This window comes from Pleurodeles waltl, chromosome 3_1, assembly GCF_031143425.1.
Source record: "Pleurodeles waltl isolate 20211129_DDA chromosome 3_1, aPleWal1.hap1.20221129, whole genome shotgun sequence".
Taxonomy (NCBI): Eukaryota; Metazoa; Chordata; class Amphibia; order Caudata; family Salamandridae; genus Pleurodeles; species Pleurodeles waltl.
Window position 1 is genome coordinate 1,562,746,236 of NC_090440.1, and position 23,474 is coordinate 1,562,769,709.

The following is a 23,474-nucleotide window of genomic DNA, read 5'->3' on the forward strand; positions in this document are numbered from 1 at the left end:
GTGAAATAATCTACGTTATGCCACTGCACTCTGTGCCACTGCATTCTATGCCACTGCACTCTACCCTGCACCTCTCCACTCTATGCAACTGCACTCTACTCTGAAACAATCTATTCCACCCCACTGTACTCTATAACACTCTGACCACTGCACTCTAGTTCAATGTACTCTACACAACTGCAAGCTGACACTCTGCAACACTGCTCTGGCCGCCACTATACTCTACACCACTCTGCTCTGTACTACTGCATTTTGCACCAATATACGCTATTCCACTGCATTCTATGCCACTCTACTCTGCCCAATGCCACTCTATGCAACTGCACTCTACACAAGTGCACTCTAAACAACTGCACTGCCCTTTACTCTGCACCACTATACTCTATGCCACTGTTCTCTGTACCACTCTACACCACTGCACTGACACTCTACTCTGCAACTCTGCACTCTACACCACTCTACTCTATGCCACTGCACTCTAGGCACTATACTCTACTCTACACCACTCTACAATACTCCACTCTGCACCACTCTACACCACTACACTTTATGCCACATGAGTCTACTCTGCACTCTGACACTGCACCACTCTGCATTACTGCACTCTCTGCTACTCTATTGTATGCCACTCTACTCCACTGCACTCTATGTAACTCTACCCCATGCCACTCTATGCCACTGCACTCTAAACAACTGCACTGTACGCCACTGCCCTCTACTCTGTAACACTGTACTCTACGCCACTGCTCTGTGCCACTCTACTCCACTGCACTGACACTCTACTCTGCAGTGTTGCACTCTCCACCACCGTACTATACACCAATGTACTATGTACTACTGCATTCTATGCCACTCTACTCTGCATCACTCCACTCTACAGCACTTTTCCCTACTCTGCACCACTCTACACTAAACCACTACACTCCCTGCAACGTGAGTCTACTCTGCAATCTATGCCACTGCACCACTCTGCACTACTGCTCTCTCTGCCACTCTATTGTATGCCACTCTACTCCACTGCACTCTATGCCACTCTACTCTGTCCCATGCCACTCCATGCCACTGCACTCTAAACAACTGCACTGTACCCCACTGCACTGTACTTTGCACCACTGGGCTCTACGCCACTGCTCCTATGCTACTCTACTCCACTCCACACCACTATGCCACTAGCTTTAAGCCATGCTGAACAGCAGCTACTCTGGTGTATAACATGGCTAGTGGCTAAAACACATTAGCAAAGCCAACAACTGTTTCGTAGATGAGACCTATTGCTTTGCCAATGTTTGTTAGTACTATGAGGTACCGAAGTACCTGAAAGAACTGTAAAAAATACAATTACATCATAATAAAGGCTACTAAAAAATGCGCAAATACATTTCGGTTAAATTAAAAAAAAAGCGCTTCTCAAATACAGATTTGAATAATATACAGTTTATACCTAGTGCTAAAAAAATGTTATAACACTCCATTAAAACCACACACTCCACAGCTCACCTTGGAAAACCATTACAATACCTCTCTGAAAGAAATATCTTTGCCACCAGAAAACTTCAAGTGACTCCTTTTAGTAAAGCAATGCAGGTTTTCAAGCCCCTTTGTATTTGCAGATTTACCAGTTGCCCACATTTGCATGTCTTTAGGAAAGGAGACCCCCTGGCAAGAAGGCCTTTTGTTATCTGTCTGCCCCTCCTTCCCTCAGAGCACAGGAGACCCCCTGCCTTTCAGCCCAGCTGGGGAAACTCCTCTGCCCGTAATTTCGCCCTGCCTCCATTGCCCTTTAGGTGAAAGGCTAAAATTACGGACAAATGCCGTCCGTTAAAGCTTTCATCACGGACAACAGGGCGAAATTACGGACAGTCCGTGAAATTTACGGACGGGTGGTCACCCTAGGTGAGCTGGTTTAATTATAACACACACACGGGAAAGGGCACTCCTGGCGAGCATGCACAAACCATATACTTTCCCAGAACTGTTTATGACGGAGAAATGGGGTCCCGAAAAATTACCTGTATCTCATCCACTTAACAGCAGAAGAGTGCACAGAGTGGTTTGTAAACTATTTTGCTGGGCACACCTTGCGAAAGATATGCGCCTTTGGGCACTGAAACCATTCTCTGTCCTGTATGCATGTATGACCTATATGAGATGATTTGTACTCAAGTAACAGATTCATTTATTTCACGCAGGCAAAGGAGATGTTCGGGTTGGGTGCTGGGCAGTTCCTGTACTATGCCAGACTGGTGCATTTGGCTCAAGGGATTTTACTCTTTTTCCCAGATTAACTGCAAGACCATGCTTTTATGAGGTAGTTGCTGGGGTCAGCCGCTTGTCGGCACTTGATAACACAACTGAATGCGGTTTAGGGGCTGGGCAAGGGGGGCACCACTACCGACCTAGGGACAAATACAGGCAGATTGCCCAGATGCGCTAACTGCATTTGAGTGGTGGACAGCCTGAGAGCAGGTCAAGCAGGACTTCACCAAATGCCAAATTCAAACTAATACAATTCCAGTATTTACATGGAACATACCTGACAAAAGCCAAGCTGACTAAGATCTACCCAGACAGACCTACATCCTGTGGCAGATGCGGGCTCCCTTATGATGATATTTTTCATATGACATGGACTGGTACACAGCTGGTGGAGTACTGGCGGATAGTGTTAACTGTAATGTCTCACATAGTGGTGTTGGAAGTAGAGGTCTCCATTAAACTGAGATTGCTGGTGGTGGTTCTATGACAAACCGCCTTAAAGTGCAGGTACGTATGCTGGCATTTGGTGTTGTGCTTGCAAGGAGATGTGTCGCAATACAATGAACAGCATACAGAGCCCCAACACAGGCAGCTAGGAAGGTGGACTTGTTAAAGTGGGCACTGGTGGATGAACAACATATCAAACTTCCGAGGAGGGATAATAGGGTGGTACAGGATCCAGTGACAAAGGGGTGATACGCTTGCAAAAATGATGTAACCCGCTAAATGGTAGACCACCATGAAAGGCAGTAATGGGCCTGTGGCCATGCAGACCACATGGATCTGCAGATATCTCCAGGGGTGTTCTGGATGCTGTACTCGGTCTCTGCTGGTTAAATGCACTATTTGTTGAGGATACTACTTAGCCACAAGCCTGCAAATGATGTGTATGTGCCCTGTTTGACAACCTAAAAACAAACTGCAAAAACAAAGTAAAAAAAATAACAATATAAAACCAGGGCCTACCTGTTTCTTCCTATATTCTGCAAGCTGAGAAAGGCCGACCACTGTTGCAAGAGCACCTCCTCCAAAAAGAATGGTCCCTTTCATCACCCTTCGAAACGCCATATCTCACTGGAACAGAAGTAAAAAAAAAAAAATTAAAAAATGATATATTATGATTTTTTTTTTTTTTTTTTTAACATTAATGTCAGTAATTATTACTCGGCAAGTACAAACAACATAGATACACAGAAAACGTAATTGTAAATTTAAGTATAATGATACATTAGCAAATCTGAATTCACAGTTCAGAATTAGCGGAATCACCCTAGCAATGAATTGGTTCCCATGGACACCGCTTTCCAAGAATAAAGGACTTACATAAATTTTTTAGGTCAGGCCCTCTACTGGACTACTGTTTTTCCAAAAATGTATTCATGATATACATATAGATGGGCTTTTGGTCAGCCGACTTCATTCACTGATCATGTCATTCACATTTTACTTTTGTCCACCACAACATAGAGCATTCAGGCAGTGGTTCAGCCCACTTTTCCCACAGGCTTCCTTCACTATGAGTGACTATGCGAGCCTGTGCACATTGTTCACATCCATCTACAATGGTCCTTTCTCCTCAATGTCGAAGGTGGCTTAAAATAGGTTTATTATATTGATTTGTATATAGACTTTAAATGCTACCTAATTATTTTGCATGCAGTTACAGTGCCTAGTTTAGTTTTGATATTTTTTGAGTTTCCTTTTAACTTAAAGTTCTTTCATAAAATCTTAAGTAACATTGCACCATTTTAGCTGCCTACAATTTGGGTGCTTGGCTAGGTGTTGTTTGTTTTCTTGTCTCCTTCACAAACAAAAAACTCACGGCAAAAATGAAAGCCTTGTAATTAAAAGAAAAACAATAGTAAACTGTCAAATAGGTAAACTTTTTATTGAAAGCACTTTTCTGCCACATCCATGTGGTAACATGTTTCATTTTTCATTTTTTTGGCACATACTTGCAATAAAAAAAAAAAATATATATATATATATATATATATATATATATATATATATATATATATATATATATATATATTTTGGTGGTTGAAACGCGTTGGTGGTGTTTGGGTTACTCATCTATGTTGGAAGAATAAATTTCAAGCACAAGGATTCCTGTGTGTCCCGTGTTTGACTTACTTTGTGTCATTTGGTGGAGAAATGTTTACAGGGCTGGCCCATCGCTGACATGAGCACCGACTTATTGGAGCGCGGCCTGACAGGTGCCATTTGGAGAGGAAAAAAAATATTTATATATCTATCAAACTGCTCCTGCTGTTCTTCCAGAGCTGGCCTTCCGGAGCTGGTGCACAATTATGGGCGCAGGACCCATATGTAATTGTATCAAATTGAAAATAGGCAAACGGCACTCCCAACAGTTGCTGAATAACGGCAAAGTTTAATTAAGTCTTCAAAACCATTTCACCATTCTGCCTAAAGCTTGCAAAAAGAAGAAAATGCCTTTGTGGCCCTGTCATTCATGGCCACACAGCAAATACTTAACATCTGGTGCATTCGCGGATCGATGAACTGTAGGCACAGGTTCAGAAAAGGAGATTCTTTCGTAAGTAATGAAGTTCTGTAATACTTCCCTATGGCCCTAGGGGTTAATACATAGCAGTGCCACATTCTCAAGAGTTTGCAAAGGAATGGCTAAGTTGTTGAGCTATACTGAAAAGTCTAATCAGACAACACAATTGAGGAGTGTTTTTACCTCGCATATCCCAGATTCCCAGTTTCAAGAGACCGCGGTTGATTCCATGCCCTTGCTATTTGCCTAACAACTTTAACGGACCCACTTTCAATATTGGCATAAACAATGTAATTAGGCATGGACACATATGATATGCAGCAGAGGTCTCCAAAGGGTAGCTCCGCTGCCAAAAGTAGCTCATCGACTTGGAGTCTGCATTAGTATACGATTAAAATGATCTAGAGCTTAATGGTGATGTCTTGTGCACCACTGAGTTGGAGAGTCTTGAAGTAGAAGCCAGCCTAACCAATGGCAAGGTTCAATGTATAAAAACACTATGAAACTGACAGCTTGAAGCCTGCAACATAAGAAGCTACTATGCAGTAAAGCTACCTGCTGTAGTGGGCCCTGGTACTTCCAGTCGCATTGTCAGTGTGTGTAAGACCAGGCTGGGAAGTAAAAGCAGAGTATCTTAAGTGTGGGGCAGCATGAGTTGGAATCAACATATGCAAACTTAATAAAAAATAATTTGTTGACCAGGTCTGATGTGGTATTTACTGTAACAGTTTTTACGTTGGTTAGCAGACATGAAGACTCTTTAAAGCCCTCCACTGCGTCAGGCAGTAGCTGAGGAGGGGGTGTGGTGTCTGCCATTGGCCAATGTGTGCACTTTAAAGGTTAAACTGACATTCGTATACAAAAAAAATATATATATATATATATATATATATATACACACACTCAGGTAGCATAAATCTGAAAAGTTAATACTAGGGCTGTTTTACAGAGACCTACTGATCTGTGACCTCACACTTCTTAAATTATCACCCATGTTGCAGACCCTTTCTACATATGATTTCTGAGAATTCCCTAAACATTTTATAAGGCAAACCTAACAGGTAGTCACTGGGCAATCCCCGGGGTTGAACTTTCTTTTGATATCTCTCACTAAAATATCTTTTGTATTTAATGGCTCCAATAGCCCACCCATAAAAAAGTCCACATTAAATATAATTTGTCTCGCATTTTATTCATGACATTTCTATTTAGAAATAATTCATTTATTTAAACAAACTTTCCATTACCTCTCTAAAACAATCTTTTAAATTAAAAATGACAATCAGAGGCAGATGCAGGACTACATAAAACATAAAGCAGCTTTAACAGTCTTACATATGTTTTTATTTAAGCAGTTTAATAGAATAGTGCATCCACGACCAATAGGTAAAAGTGTGCCTTACACCAAAACAAGTAAACCAAAGACTTACATCACATTGGGTCGGGTAAGATTAAAACAAATACATTCAAAACAGCCGCTTGGGGGGCATGTTCAAGCTCAAGATAGTGTAGGACACTTCGTTCGAGCTCTCCAGCCCCATGCATGATATCAAGCACCATCTGAAGCAAAACTGGGGAGCAGGTCCCGCTAATCGCTATTGAGGGACGGTGGCCAGGAATTGCCTAACTCACATCTGGACCGGGGGGCAAGGTGGGAGTTAGATCTCCCTGGGCCGTCCCCACCATTTTGCACCACTGGTTGGGAGGCACTCTGTCCCGAGGGAGCCCACCCACGGCCCAAAGACGCCTCCTGCAGTGACTCATGTGGGGGATAAGACGGGCAATCTGATCTGTTGGCGCGCCCTGCTCCTGTGACCATTCAGTACACACCAAGGGGGCCGGTAAGATGTCGCCTGATCCACAGTGCGGTAGCTTTTGCCTGTATATGGAAGGGATGGGACCCCGATCCTTTGGACTTTGGAGTGGGGGTTGGGGTGGCTTCTGCTATCACCCCCCACCGTTGACCCGGCTGGGGGTGCTACCGCAGCAGTTCCGGTTCCCGGAAGACTTGCGGGCAGACTGAGCTGGCGGGCAAACTGAGCTCGCTGTTACGTCTTGGGTGCCCTGGCAGGAGGTGGCGGGCTGGTGCTGGGACCCTTCCTGCCTGCCGATGACCATGCGGCCTCCAACACAAGGACAGTGACCCCAAAGCAGTGGATAAGAGAGCCATCACTGCCACCCCTACTGCTTCTTTGAGAGCGGCACTGTAGCAGGACTGACCACAGGCCAATCCGTGATATGGCTGGGCTAGCAGAAAAACTGGACATCGTCCCACACCGACCACATCAGAGAAGAACAGCCAGGCTGCCTGATGGACCCCCTCTCACCTGCTGGGAGGGGGTGGAGGGTCAAGGGACTATGAGCCTAGAGCAACAACTAACACACTTTCTAGGCCATTTGGAGTGAGACATCGTAGGGCACACATGGTCTACCTGGAGGGGTGCTCATCTTCCTCAGAGTAAGAACCACCCTCTTCTTATTGAGCACTAACCCGGCCTTGCGGCCCTCCTGGGCTTGTGACTCCTTCTCTCTTGGGCCTCACGTGCGAACTATGCTGCTGAACCTTAAAGATTATACATTGCCGACCTGCTGGGGGAACATGCTCTTCTATGAGATGAGAGCCCATACACAACTGGTGTGGACACACAAGGGGCATAACCAGCTGAGTGGTCAGACGTAGAGCCCTAGAGCTTAACATATCTGCTGTTGACCTCCGGTCTCGACAGGAATCTTTGGTTAGCCACCTGTCACCTCCCTCCTCCTGAATGTACGAAGCATGCCTGCGGAACTGAAACTACACACGCCCTAGAAGGGGGAGATACGTCACATTATACTTGGACTCAGTCTTCTACACAGCACCTACTTCGACACCTCCTTGCAGTTTTCTGCTGTGCCGACCCCTCTGTGGTGGGTGAGGGGGAACTATCCATCAAGGGCCTACGGTCAGCATCATCTGGCAGCTTTGGTGGGCGACCGCCTTAGCTGCTCTCCTGGACCTCATCGCAGCATTATGCCCTGCAACAAGTCCACTAAGGAGACCCCTATCTCCTCCCTATAGCACAAGCTTGCAAAAATGGACACAGAGAAATCTGATAGGACCTTGGAATCCAGGAACAGTCCTTCAACCCCGGTGGCTATCACAAAGGGTTTCTTGTCGCACTTCCTCCAGGAAATACGCTCTGCAATAGGATCCCTCAAGATTGACTTAAAACCTTGCACTAAAAATGTACATTGAGAAGTCACGGAGATCAGTGATCGTGTGGACGATGTCAGGCGCACGGCTGACGCCAGGTCAGAGGACCAGGAGCAGTTGTGGTAACGAGTGAACGCTTTGAACAACAGAATATAGAACTGCAATTGAAATAGGAAAATTTACAAAACCGGAGTCATCACAACAATCTTCGCATTCGAGGAATCCCAAAGGGGATTGAGGAGGGTTCGGATATAATGGCTTTCACTGCACCACTCTTACACTCTATCATAGGTAGCCCTTAAGCCCAGATGCCTGTTCTTGACTGGGCACACAGAGTATTGTACGTTCCTGGAGGATCCAACGCATCCCCCCCGACATCCTCACAAGGGTCCATTACTTCACTGAAAAGAAGGCGATACTCACTGAGGCACGCAAACTGCCTAACCTGACGCTTCGGACACCCATTTTCTAACTGTATCAGATTCTTTCCCCTCTCACTCTTTGCCGCCAAATAGAGTTGAAACCCACCACGGATCATTTACATAGCAGGGGTGTATAATACCAATGGAGTCTGTGCTTTATTTTAACTGGGAATGGAATAAGCAATAACTGAGGTCCCTCACAGAGGCCCGAAAAAAACTTCTGAACCTCAATGATCCCAGGCCCAACGCTCTCTCTGACGGGGAAACTAGGTCATCTAAAAACCCTTTGAATCCCACCTAGGAAACAGCTGGATCCTGTCAGAAGAAATCTAGCGAGGCAGAGACATCACAGCAGAAAGCGAAACATGACATTATTAAACATTTGCGAAACTTTGACAACACACCATCCTCCACCCCTTCATAGGCTGACTCCCCCGATCTGTGCTCCTTTGGCCTGCGGGGAGGTCTGAACAATATGACACTTGCCTCCCTGTGCCGACCTGAAATTCTTTTACAAAGGCGCTGACCTCGTTTTTGGAGAGCCCCTATGAGTTCCAACACCTAATTTGTTGCTTCCTTGGCATCATGGCCTGCCCCACTCACAATCTTCCCTGGGGGTAACTCCTCTGGAGGGATGTGGGCGCCTTACCCACAATCTCCCAGGGAGAGCATTCCTGCTGCGCAATGTTGATCATTGTTGTACTGTTTCTTTCTTTTTCTCCCCTTTCTTTGCAGGTATCTCCCTTCAACTCTAAAACGCAGGTATTGAGGAGGTGAGGGGGGGCTATAAGACACCCTACAGCGGCTCCGTGGTCATGTGGCTACACACTTCCAACGTACACGATCTTGTTCTACTGGTCCAGACACTGGTGCCCCTTGCAGACTTCCCCCCTGCATCACCAACATACATTATGACATATCTCCTCCAGGGAGCCAAACTGCTTATTATCAACATACAAGGCCTGAATTCCCCTAACAAACAGGTTTGGGTGTATATACTTCAGCACGATCCTGACCTTTTTGTTCTTGCAAGAGACCCACCTCCATGGAGTCGATAGATTTCGCATGACACACCCACGCTACCAAGTCCACCACTGGGCCTACACGGACACTAAAACGGCCGGGGTGGGCATTCTCTGTAAGGCCGACCTCATAATTAAGGAGGCACACAGCCCTGATGGTCGTTATGTTACCCTGGCCCTCTCTACGAAAAAGCACAAGCTCACAGTCCTGAATATATATGCTCCAGACACTGGGCAGGAGACCTACATCCGCACTATCCTTTGTGACCAGTTAAGCAGATTTGCAGGTGATATCCTAGTAGGAGGGGATTTTAGTTTAGCCTGGGACCCCACACTAGATGGCCAGACCGTGGCCTCCCAAGAGGCTGGCGTAATGTCGGCACAGTTGAAGAAGGAGATGCAAGACCTTTGTTCAGTAGATGCATTGCACTCCCAACATCCAAATTATCAAGACTACTCCTTCTATTCGCATGTACATGCTACATACTCCCACACTGATTAAGTCTTCCTCAAGCCTACTCTTCTTCATCACCTAGGTAGCGTGAAGATATCCAACATTTCAATCTCATACCATGCCCATACAGCTCTGACGTGGCACTCCTCTCTCAGACTCTCCTGGGCACATAATGACGTGGCCCTCCTCTCTCAGACTCTCCTGGGCACATAAGGAGCTGGTACCTTCCACTGGCCTTTTTATGTGACCCCGTTGATGTCAAAGACATTCATAAATGTATACAGGACTATTTTGCCCATAACCCGGAAGATGATACTTCTCTCTACATTATATGGATTCAAAGCAACGATACGTGGGGTAATCTTTACAATAACTATAGCCAGCCAAAAGGAATCCTGATTGGTTGATGACACACTTACAACAGACATTTGCTTGCAAGAGCAACAAGACAAGGTACAGCCCACACACCGTAACAAGAGGCAGATAGCTCTGCTACGAGAACAACTCAGAACCCATAGATCAAACATCGACTACGAGGACAGCTCGGAACCCGTGGATCCAACAGAGTGGAGCAAGCCCTCCTATCGCTCAAACAGCGCTTCTACAAAGGAGGCAACAGAACTGGCTCCTTGCTGGCGTAGTGTTTGCACCAGGCCCAATTAAAAGCACACATCAACAAACCTCGCTCGCCAGAGGGGACTTGAGTGGTCAGAGTAGGAAGCTGGTCTGGTGTGTGCTGGACACCTATGGTGTTATCACCCAATACCAGGTCCAGGTATACCTCATTAGTGAAGTGTAGACAGTGTCTAGGAAGCCAGTGCTCTCTAGAGATAGCCGTGGATGAGCAGCCAAGACTTATCTAGGAGACATGCAAAGCTTATGCAATACCACTATAGTCACACAGCAGTATTACACATGAAATACCCACACAGTGTTACAAAAATAAAGGTACTTTATTATGGTAACACAAACACTAGAATACTGTAAGGCAGTCCCTCCAACTGGAGGTAAGTAAACACGCTAAATATATACACAATAGCAATCAGTAAGCAGCATAAAAACAAGCATTGGCAAACATATTAGAAAATAGTGCAGGCCCTAGAGGAGGGCCAAACCAAATACTAAATAAGTGGAATGCGAGATACAGTACCCCACCCGAGGATGTAGAATCATTAGAGGGGAGCTGGAGGAACTAGGACCCCGAGAGTCTAGTACCAGAGTGACCCCAGCAACCAGGAGAGCAAAGGTAAGTACATGGGTTTTCTTTCAAACCAACAGGAGGACTTAGGAAAAGGACTGTGCAATACCCAGAACAGACCAGAAGAACCCAAATGTGGATTCTGGCAGAAGAGGACCTACAAAGGAAAGGGACCAAATCCAGTGGGTGATGGAGTGTCCGGTTGTGCCAGGACGCATTACCTATTCTTCTGTGGATGCAGGACCAGGTCGGCGGGGGAAGAAGACCACCAGTAGTGCAGCGCAGAACAGGAGGCGACGAGGAGTCCCTGAAGCAATGCAGATGGTATTCCACGTAGTGTCAGTGTTGCCGGAGAACCACCAACAAGCCTTGGCAAATGAAAAAGAAGAAAAGGACTAGTTGCAAGGCTGAAGAGGACCAGCAAGGCCCAGGGGACTTGACCCAAGGAGGGAAGTCTGGGGTGACCCTCAGCAGTCAGGAGAGTCCCCAGAAGCAGTCACAGCCCCCACAGGCAACCTACTGGCAGCAGACACAGCAAGTCGCAGTGAGGCCCAGTCAGCACACCTGAAGAGGAGTCCCACGTCCCTGGAGTAGCAGAGAGGATACTGTGCTTGGCAGGAAGAAGTGCTGGGGGCCGAGGCTACACGGAGCATGAAGATCCCTTGGAGCAGAAGCAAACAAGCCTTGCTAGCTGCAAGAGTCACGGTGCACAAGGCTACTGTCCTGCAAGGAGATCCAAGGGCTTACCGTCTTCAAAGGTGGACAGCTGGCAGAGAGGACCAAGGGGACCACTCCAGACACCACCTGTGATGCAGGATCCCTGAGGCTCCTGAGGAGAGCAGATCCAAGCAGCCGGTCGTTGTTGCAGTTGGTGCCTGCAAATGCAGAGGGGTAACTTATTCACTCCAAGGGAGATCCCTTCTTACTTCTAGATGCAGGCTGACGTTTTATCGACCTCAGAGGAAGCAGAGCAGGGTAAATGTTGCAGTTGCTGGAAGGAGCCGGAGAAACAATGTTACAAAGCTGAGTAATCGCTGAAGTTGCAGATTGTTGGTTTCTGAAAAGTCCAGTTGTAGTTCCAGTGGCCAGAAGATGAAGTAAACGATGCAGACGTGTCCCTCTGAAATCTTGCACATAAAATATGGAGACCCACCCAAGGAGGAGACCCTAAATAGACCAGGAAGGGGACTTGGTCACCAGCAAGCTGACCACCTATCAGGAGGGGGCTGTGACACCACCTGTCTGATCTGGCTTCCTCAGATGCTCCCAGGGGCCTCCGCCCATCTTGGACTCAAGATGGCAGAATCGAGTGGCCACCTGAAGGAGCTCTGGGCACTACCCCTGGGTTGGTGATGGACAGGGGAGTGGTTCCTCCCCTTTCCTTTGTCCAGTTGCACACCAGAGCAAGGACTGAGGGTCCCTGGACTGGTGAAAACCGGTTAAGTCAAGGAGGGCACCAAATGTGCCCTTCAAAGCAAACCTGTGACAATGGGAGGCTACACCTCCCAAGCCTTGTAACAGCTATTTCCAAGGGAGAGGGTGTTACCACCCCCTCTTCTCTCATAGGAAATCCTTTGTTCTGCCTTCCTCTGCCTGAGCTAGTCAAGCAGCAGGAGGTCTGAAACCTGTTTGAGGGGTGGCAGCAGCACGGGCTACCCAGAAAACCCCAGAAGACTGGTAGCAGCAATGCTGGGGGTCCTCTAAGGAGTCTCCAGAGTGCATGGAATCACACAACCAATACTGGCAACAGTATTGGGGTATGATTCCGGCATGCTTGATACTAAACATGCCCAGGTTCGAAGCTATCCTTATGTAGCTGGACACAGGTAGTGACTTGTGTCCAGTACACAGGTAAAATGGCTTCACTGCACTCACGAAGTCCAGTGTAATGGAACTAGTTTGTGGGGGCACCTCTGCTCATGCAGGAGTGCCTTCACACACATGGACCTGCACCCTGCCCTCTAGGCTAAGGGGGGGCTACTTTAGGGGTGACTTACAGTGCCATGGTGCAGTGACCGGTGGTGAAAGGGTGCATGCACCTTTTCATGCAGGCTGCAATGGCAGGCCTGCAAACACATTTTGCATGGGCTCCCAAGGGTGGCATAACACATGCTGCAGCCCATATGGAACCCCATGGTGCCCCAATGCCCTGGGTACCCAAGTACCACATACTAGAGACTTATAAGGGGGCAGCAGTATGCCAATTGTGGGGTGTGCCTGATCCTAGGAAAGCACATTTAGAGGGCACAATCACTGGTGTCCTGGTTAGCAGGATGCCAAGTGAGAACGGTCAAAGCATACTGATAGCAGGCAAAAAGTGGAGGTAACCACACCAAAAAAAGGGTACTTTCCTACAGTCAGGGAATGTGATAAGCACTTTTTATCAACACCCATACACAGTAGAGAAGGTCCAACAATCTGTAATAGACAAGTACCTGGCTGCCTACCAGTGGAAGCCTCTCCACCCTTGCCATGAAACTGACCTTGATGTCCCCATCTGTCTGGATAAGAATGCTAAAGCAATATGAGTCTTACTGTTCTGGGAGACCCCTGGACCGGACGGCTTCCCAGTCAGCTTCAATAGGTTGTTTCTTCCCAAGATTGGGGATTTCCTCCTCCGTCTTTTTAACTCCTTCACCCATGACCCATTACCCCAAACTATGGCAATGGCTGAGATTGCTCTAATTCCCAAACTGGGCAAGGATCTCACCCTCTGTCAGTCATATTGTCCAACAGCCTTGATGAACACTGATGCAAAGCTCTTTTACAAACTATTAGCCATGCAACTGAAGCACTTCCTCCCCAGCCTCATAGATCCCGATCAGGTGGGGTTCATACACAATAGACAGGGAACAGACAATGTCTGAAGGGTCGTGCACGTAGTAGAAAAGGCTCACCACCACCAGTGGAACCCCTAGCCATCACACAGCGCCACACAAGGGAGGTCATTGGCATCCCTTTTAGACCACAAAGATATCTCTTCAAAGATGACTTGCTCCTCACCCTCACACAACCGTGTCCCTCCCTGGAGCTGTACAGGTTCTCTCCACATTCGCAACCATCTCTGGCTTCAAAGTCAATATGTCCAAATCCTCTGTCCTAAACCTTACGATCCCACAACAAGAGATCTCCCACTTGCACAGCTTGGCACCCTTTAAGTGGGAAAAGGACACAATGAGATACCTAGGTCGCATCCTTGCAGCCACCCTGTATAAGTGGACAGTTGCTAATTGTCCCCCCCACCCGAGAAGGGCATTTTAGAAGATCTCTGCTGTTGGTGGCCCCTATACATCTCATGGCTGGGGCAGATCAACATAATTAAAATGAACATTCTACCAAGGGTTCTATACTTATTTCAAACCCTGCCTATGCCTATCCCTTCCGAAGATATTAACAGATTACAGCGGGACATCCGCTCCTTTATTTGGAATGGTGAGAGACCTAGTGTCTCCACTGTACTTCTGATGCGACCCCATGAGCGTGGGGGCCTAGCGTACCCCAACCTCTTAAAGTATTATTTGGCAGCAAATCTTTGTTACATCTTTGCCTGGGTGGCACGTATAAGTGAATGCCACTGGTTCCACATGGACCAAGAAGTGGCCTGCAGATGCCTGTGGGACCTAGCGTGGCTCCCAAAACATATTAGGCCACGTAGTGCATATCTGACCACCTCAGCTAAGACAGTGCTGAATATCTGGGACAAAGTAGCTGTGAGGCTTGGCCTCGCCTCCTTCTCCTCCCTGCACACCTCAATAGCCCGTAATCCATAGTTTGCTCCAGCTCTACCCGCACATGCATTCCGTGACTGGACTGAAAAGGACTGCAGGACAGTACGGGGCCTCTTTGCGGATCCTACTATGAAGACCTTTGCCCCTTGTAACGACGACTTTGGCCTCCAGGACTCAACTACAATATTTACAACTACAACACTGGGTGCTTCACCCTTCCACTTACCCAGCAGCTATTTGTCCTTTTACCTTGTTTAAAATGCATGGAACTCGGAGGCAACAGAGGAGATATGTTAAGCAATGGAAGACACTTTGGAGAGACATCCCCAAGATATTTCACAGCTCTCCCTCTGAGAAACTGCTTACAAATGAATATATCAATGGTATTTGTGCCCCTTCTCGGGTGGCATGGATTTACTCGGGGACCTCCGCTGTATGCTGGCGATGCAACTCTGACCGCAGCGACTTTTGTCATATTTGGTGGTCTTGCTCCTTGATCACGATGTTCTGGAAGGAAATTCTTAGTCACATCAAGGAGGTGCTGGCATACTCCCTGCAGCCCACGTATCACATAGCAATATTGGATCTTCGCCAGACTAACCTGACCCCAATGACACATGCGGACTGGATACTTAATACCTACATGCTACACTCAGCTAGACAAGTAATTGCCCTGGCTTGGAAACAGTCAACCCCTTCATCCATTGCACAGTGGTTCATATGATTATGGCATATACTAGCCATGGAAAAACACACATTATCCCACACTGAACCCAAATTCCAACTGATTTGGTGCCTGCTAATTTCATATCTGACCTGCCTTGAGTTTATTTTGACTGTTTCAACCTTCCCACATTGCGAGCTTTACAGTTGCTCACCTAACAGCTCGGAACTTGCCATTACCCAAAGGAATCCCCCCCCCGCTTTGTGGCACACTGCAACAATCCACCCCTTTAATGACATTAATGGCACTCATGACCCCCACCTTGTAAACATCCTTGCAGTGCGACCTACATGCCCCCGCTCTCTGTTAGTCTTTCCTCCTTCATTTACTGTTCTGTTTCGTGCATTATGGCAGAGTATGTCCAGCTACATTATGTTGGTTATTCTCTTTCTCTGTTGTGCAGCACTCGCCACTGTCCGGTGCACGGCCTCAGCTATTGTGGGTTGATTTTAGTTGTATATTGATGGTCATGGTCTGCAATGTAATTATCACATGATTCTAATGGTTTACTTTTGCAAGGCACCTGCCTTGTACTGTTATGACATAGGATTTCCACCTGACTGCATATTGTTACTGATGTCCTGTAGAAACCTAATAAAGAGAGTTTAAAAAGGGGTTAAAACAGCTGGTTAGAGGAGAGATTACCAAATATAATAGGAGACATGTATTTGTTAAAGTCATGATAGTAGAGAAAGATGGTTGATATTCTTGTGGCTAAGTAGGGGGAGGAGGTATGCAGAGTGCTCACTTTTTAAATCTAACTGAACATGTGGGTCTTTAGTAGTTTTGAATGCCAGAAAAAGGCTCACTTTCCTCAAGGATGAGGAACGAAATTTCATGCTGCAACAGTGGCCACCTGAAGAGGACTATTTGCCATCAAAGGAATTGAAATTGAATTTTAGCACTTTTTAGGAGAGTCCTAGCTTCCCAAGCCTCTAACATCACTACAGATGGAGAGCTAAGCAGTATGGTATGGAGGATGTTTTCTTGAGGGATGCCTTGAGGACAATCAAACTAATCAACTAATTGTCAATCCACCTTGATTTCAATGCATGTTTTAATTTCATCAAAGTACTTGACAGGATCTTCATCTGAATGCCCATAATATACACAACTATCTATCTCATGGTCATTTGTCCAACTCAGTCCCAATTTTGGTATCTTCATAATAGAAGTCAGTGGGCATATGGATTGTGAGGAAGAGCAAAGGTGAACTTGCCTTTAAGGACAGAAGCTGGACATTGCACCAATATTATTTGCTGTGCGCTTCTCTGCACTATCAACAAAGCCTGTTTTACACTGGTTGCCAGCCTTGCTATGACTCCCTTAACGATAGGGGTTGACTAAGTCTAGTAACTCATGTCCTAGCCTTATTATTATTTGTATATGTTATGCCAGAATTCCAGTTAAACATATACAAGTGTGGGACAAGATACCTGAATAACCAGAATCAAGGTAGCAGATGGGGCTGCAGGTTTAGTCAGCTGCGTCTGGTGGAAGAAATTAGCAGGCTAGCACATTCTATCTCAGTGGTGTCTATAGGATTATCACACCAACTCCACAGCCACCAATTGGGTGAGTTACTTCTGCTGCATTTCCAAGAGCTGCTGCAGCTGATTGGTCACTGGTGAAATGTGGCTCAAAGCCAAGACAAATGTTTTTGTTTGCTGAGACTAGATAAAACGTATAATTTGTTTAAAGGGGGAGGGGTGGGTGTGTGTGTGTGTGTGAGTGAGTGTGTGTGTGTGTGTAAATTCTTTATTGTTCAGTTACTTAAAACTTACAATTGTTAAAAACAGAGAGTAAAAATATGTTTGAATAAAAAGTCTGATAAACTGAACGTGTCTTCTTACAATCATCCTTCTTAAGAAACACATTAGCTGGCCAAAAAGCACATACATGGACATTTATTCTATAAAACCATCATTCACAAACTGTGTTACAGCCATGATTACCAGTTAATTTCCATCAGTCGTACAATATTATTCCGCAAAACAAAATGTCAAATTCATAAACATACCAACCCTGCGAAAATCTAGAATACTTAAAAACTGCATCTTACTGTAATAATGTGTCAAACTGTAGTAACTTTAAAAGTGCTAATTTTCTACAAAAGTGCTAAGTGCACTGACATTACTTTTGTCTCCTTATCCCCCTTAGACCAAAATACCATAAAATACTTGTTCTACTTGAACACGGGTACTAATTACTTATCACAAACCGGAGTAGCTTTAAAAATACTCATTTCTTAAATAGTGTGCTTAATACTTTGTCGTGAAATTTCATCTCCTCGTCCTTAAATACAATACCACCACAGTGGGCTTGGACAACTGAAGTATAGGTAATAATTGCTTGGCTGCAAGTGCGCACTACCCATAGACACCGAGTATCATGCTAATCCTTTCGCATTAATTCCATTTCCTTATGGCTATACTGCAGTGATACTATATCGAATTTAGACAACTAATAATAATTACACGGCAGAGAGAGCGCACCACCAGCCCATCGACTCAGAGTACCCTGCTTTCAAATGGATGGCAACTAAGCAATTGATCAGCTTAATCAAAGACTCCTTTATAATTCATTATCTGCTAGTTCTGACTCCGCAATTCGTATAAACTTAAACTTCCCAATGAACATCACACCTACTCCTGGAAGGCAGGCTATAATCACCCGCTGACATGTACATATGCATATGCCGTTCTTCATGAAAAACTGTCTCAATAACCCTTTTTGTTCCGTCATAAGAGCAGGACAAATACATACAATGTGGCAAGTGTCCTTAGAATAATTACAAAGTCGACATGTTATCTCAGTGGAGGATCGCCTCCAGACCGGGGAGTTGAAACAAGTTTGGAAATCCCACATCTGTGAGATAAACAATTTAAGCTTGGATTTTAGCTCAAACAAATCCCCTAAGTATGGTTGGGGTTGTATCAGGCCATATGAGCCAATTACCATCCAGGTGTGAGATCTCTTAGACAACACTGCTTTGTCTTCATTGAGTGACATCTTTTTCCCCAATGAATTGATAAAAAGCAAGTGGTGAAAGGGTTAAGGCCCAAAGCTCCTCCATCTTGAAAGTGGCAAGGGCCTGATTTAAATAGGTGTGTGCCTCCATGTAACTTGGGTCATTTATAGCCTTCCACATAATGCTACTTAAGTTAGGTCTGGACTCACTTTTTAGCTTACTGAACAGAGTTTCAAGAATGCACCCGGACTACTTGCGGTCTTCTCCAGAGACCGAACACCAGACGGATGTGCTGGAGAAGCACTTTGTGGAAGATTAAATACACAAAGCAATGTCCTTATTACAGCTTTACAAATTATTTCAGCAGCTCCTCCTCTTAGCACTTCTGTTCAAGAAAGGTTCCATGTTTTGCCATCACAACCTGCAAAAGAAGCTGAAAAGACATTCCTTTTAAGGTGTTGCTCAAGGAGCAAAAAGCGGAGGTTAAAGTGTTGTTTCTACTTTGTATAGCACTACAATATTTGGCGAAAGTTCCTTTAGATTCAAAAATTACTCCCAGATATGTGTATTCTGACATAGGATCTAACACTGAGCCATCCACAAAGTAAATCAGTGGCAGGCTGCTTCTCGTGGTTACTAACACTGTAGTTGTTGTGGATAAATACACTCATAACATGTTGTGCAGTGTACTGAACCATTGTGGTAATTAATCGCTGTAGGCTGACCTTTGCATAACTAATCAAAACATTATCTGCATACAGCATATGAGATTCCCTAAATCCAGACACCTTAGGAGGATGTGAGTTAACACTATTAAGCAACGTGGTCAGCTTCACCAAGTACAAATTGAAAAGAAATTAATCCAAAACAAATCCTTGTTTAAGGCATTTGCTTGTTGGTATTTCCACGCATCGGTGTACAGCAGTTGTATGGCTGTTAATAAAAGAGGAGAAATTCCCCAGCTTTTCTAAAGGGCCATAAAAATTGTAGATAAGATTCAACCATCTCTCAGGTGATCTTAATGCCCCATTTTGCTAATTCCTGCCTCTGCCCACAAGTGCGCCACAAGCTTTTCAGTTGTCCATATGATTACTGGGGATTCTCCATCAGTTTTGTCAGGAGCTTAAGAAGGAAACTGAAATAATACCAGATGATTTATTATGCATGACAGATGGAATTTCCTGCACCATGCAGAGCATTCTACTTCTCTTGATTTTATCATGATGACTTCTCAATTTTTATTTTAGTATAAAAGTGAGGCTGCACAATTGTTTATCATTGGAGGCCGGTCTCGACGTTGTGTGCTTTATAGGCTGCGAACTAAAATCAACAAATACTTGATGTTCTGTATTTGTCTGCAAAGTAGATCTTACTTCATAGTTGGTAATGACGAAGGGGCCCAATGCTGGATATGTTGGTGGCTGGCAAGGTGCCTGACTTCCCTTACTGTATGACTGGGTACTGGTTGTAGCCCTGCAGCCACCACAGGGAAAGTCAATAATTCTGATGGGGCTGGTTGTACAGGCTGGGTATGTACCCAGTTAGCTTCACTTATTGCTAGATTGCTTTCTAGACAAGTTCCTTCTCTTGTTCATCCATCACAAACTTGGCTATTCAAATATTGTTGCCTTCCTATGGTCATAGATCCTGTCACAGCCTTAGGTGGTTTTTAGAGATTACTTCTTTATTAACGTTCACTTCTTTGTTAATATTAGTTCCCCTGAACATCCCCTCTTCTCTTTCCAAGTTATTATTGACCGCTTGAAGTTTACTAGGCGGTCTGAGGATGGAATAAACTTGTTCAATCTGCACTATTGAAGAGTCTTTGGCAGTTTGCTAATTATGAGTTTTCCTAAGCTTCTTGCGCTGCCTTTTCGTCAGTTGCATATTACCTGCGGCACGATCACTTGATGAAGTCTGGCTTGAGGCACATTTGCCCTAGAATGAGTGGTAATGCACCTGGGTAACTGACTTAGTATGGTGTTCAATACTCACTTCTTTCCGCGACTAGGTCCAGCTGGTTCTTGTTTTGAAACTCACTGGCCACTAGAAGAAGAATTATCGAGCTATGATGGTTTTAAATTCTTGCAAAGGGTGAAAATTTGGCAAGCCAAAGAATCATATTTTTATGCATTTTTAGATATGATAGTACCAAATTTAAAGTATCTGCAAAACTTGCCAGCTTGTCAAGAATCGGGCCGTATGCGCAATATGGAACTGGTTGTGCTGCATAAGCTTGGGTGATCCACCTGCAGATCTAACTTACTAGAGGGATATGTAAGGGCATTTGCAACAGACTGGAATGCGCGGAGCAGAGCATTTCATGTATTGCTTGTCTCACCTTCCTCCCGAAGCATAGAGCTTTGGGGAAAATTTGATCTACAGCTGTGGAAGTAGATGTCAGGATTTACTGAGAGATGTGAGCCTGTCCAAAGCCTCCTTAGGCCCATTGATGCCATAATCTCAGCCTGAGATAAAGTTAAATTCTCATCTAATAGCTCCAGGGAAGATGATCTATCTACTTCTTGTCCGGGCTTGAACTACTGTGTTTTGAGGCATCGTCTGGGCTGCACCCCAGGGGGCTCTCTCTATACTGGGGTCACCATTTTAATGCCTATTCATGGATGAAGTTAACTGTTTGACCGAGGGAGGTTGATGCACTGCCTCAATAACCTGAAAATTCTTCCTCTTATTTAAGGATTCATTTAAATTTACATCCACAATGCCCGAAGTGGTCCCTATTTAAGAGTGCCTTTTACACAGCCCTCCTTACTCAGTAACCCCACCAGCTGTGTAGGGCCCATTTCCTTTACCTCTAAGCTTTTGTTTCCCGAAATCTCCCAATGAAATGAAGCATTCCTCTTGGTTGCAGCAGAGTCATGTTTCTTTGCTGACCGTGTGTTAACCATACTATGAGTTTGCGGCTGGATGGGTATTTGTAATCCACGGGCATCTCTTTTATGCAGGAGCAATACATCAACAGGAGTTTTTAAAAGCCAAATTAATTACATGCAAGTGCCCTGATTATTTGGGGGGATGGGGATCTACAGTCATTGGAGGTAGAATTTGAGGCGCCCCGTATCCCATTTCAAGTTGCCCGTCTCCAGTGCAAGAACTCAGTTGTGTCACTATTATTTAGAGACGGATTAGATGCATAAGGGTGTCTCAGCCTGCGCCTCCCAGTTGCCGGAGTTGCCCTGGTCTTTCCAGGACACGTAGATGTTTTGATGACTTTACCTAATTAAGGAGTTCAGACTTTAAAGTTGACAGCCAAAGATGAGCGGAGGGGCACTCTGAATTGGGAAAGTCGCACTAAAGTCCTATCCAGGCCACTTCTGCATGCTGCTGGCTCAGCCCTCTGAAGGCGCTCTATGAACAGCAACTGTTCTGGGAAATAAACAGCAGGCAGCTTCTTTAGGGATAATGGGACTAGGTTAACAGCATCCACTGTGCACCACAAATCCGAAAAACCCTTCACCTGGACATGCAGCAGGGAGAGCAGGAAGAGGTCCCTCCGTTGAAGCAAGCCACACCAGCCTAATGCCAGACGCTTCCACCTAAGAGAAGACTGCGGCCTTAGACCCTTACCCTCCCACCTCTGCTGTCTCGCTTCACGACCACGTTTTCAAGGGCTACTCCCACAAGGTACGCTGATCTCAGGCCTTTCCTGATGCTTCCATGGGCCTCAGATGCGGACGTGAGCCGTCCAGCAGAGAGAATGCCGTGGAGGCGCAGCTTTGCCGAGGGAGGTCAGCGGTTGTCTTGTCCAGCTGTGAGTGAGTGCGGCTTCCAATAACCGTGACTTCCCAAAAGTGGAGGCAATCTGCGCTCCCTCCTCACCAGCTCATCTCCCACTAGCAGTGGCGTGTCAAGTAAACTTGTTTGCAGCTCACGATAAGATTATAATGGATTCAAAGAGCATCAATCCTGCAAGGGGCACCAGTCACGGCAGTGCCTGCGTGTGGGAAGGGGAGGTAGAGGCTGCTGTGTTCTGGCTCACTGATCACTGTTTTAATGATAAAAATGTCAACATAGGAAAATCTTTTGTAACTGTATTGTATGCAGGAATGAACATTTAATATTTATTTCTTAATAGTCAGCAAGCAAAAATATTTAATTGTATGTTAATTGAAAAGGAAATTCTGAACATTAACAATAACTATCGTTTCATAAAATGAGCTGCAAAAAAAAAATATATATATATACACAGGATTACTTTTTTTTTCTTAAATCATGACTATTAAAACTAAAGAAAAACCAAAATGCAATCGTCCTACTCCAAAACAGAAGTTAACAAATGGTGACTTATGGTACCCCCCCACCGTAGCTCTAGTTAAGAAGTGATTAAAGGTAGTTTTAAACCTAATTTAACATTCTTCTTTATTACCAGAAAGGCCTTTCTTTAAGACAGGAGATTAGTGTACCAGGAGCTGAAATCAGCTCCGAGTATCGGCGCTTTTACAACTTCCAAGAGACAGTTGGACTGGCCAGAATTTGTCAGGCCCTTAATCCCTTCTGTGCCGGGTATGCAATGGTTACGTCCACCGGCACAGTGCTCAGAGGGATTCCCAGCCCCCAAAGGCGGGGATGGAAGTGGAAATGGAAGCCCTTCCCCTTTCACCCCGACCCCCCCAGTGACGTCAGCATGCATTTGTGCGCTGACCTCAGAGGCCACTTCCCTATGCAATCGGAGGAGAAATGCTGACGAGGGCCTGAGAGGCTTCAAATGGAAGGAAATTAATTTCCTTCCCTTTGAAGTCTCTGAGCATTTCAGAAGCCGGATTGTAAAGTGATCCAGCTTCTGAAATGCCCACTAGACACCAGGGATTTATTCTCAAAAATGAAACTGGCATAAGGGGAGCGACCCCTTAGGCAAGGGTCGCTCCCCGGGGGGCAGCAAATTTATTTAAGGCCATCTCTGCCCCCTGGACGGAAAATCTTCTTCCCAGCTCTCCATGTCGACGAGGACATCACAATTG

General features: G+C 45.5%; 1 protein-coding gene across 1 annotated transcript in view; it reads right to left on the reverse strand.

The window, feature by feature from the left end:
• The window catches only part of GPD2 (glycerol-3-phosphate dehydrogenase 2), a 1,016,859-nt gene that overhangs the window by 817,540 nt on the left and 175,845 nt on the right, over window positions 1-23,474 (reverse strand). Inside the window, exon 2 of the mRNA XM_069225155.1 lies at window positions 3,223-3,330. Within this exon, the coding sequence (XP_069081256.1) occupies window positions 3,223-3,324 (102 nt within the window). The 5' untranslated portion in view covers window positions 3,325-3,330. The remainder of the gene's footprint in view (window positions 1-3,222; window positions 3,331-23,474) is intronic.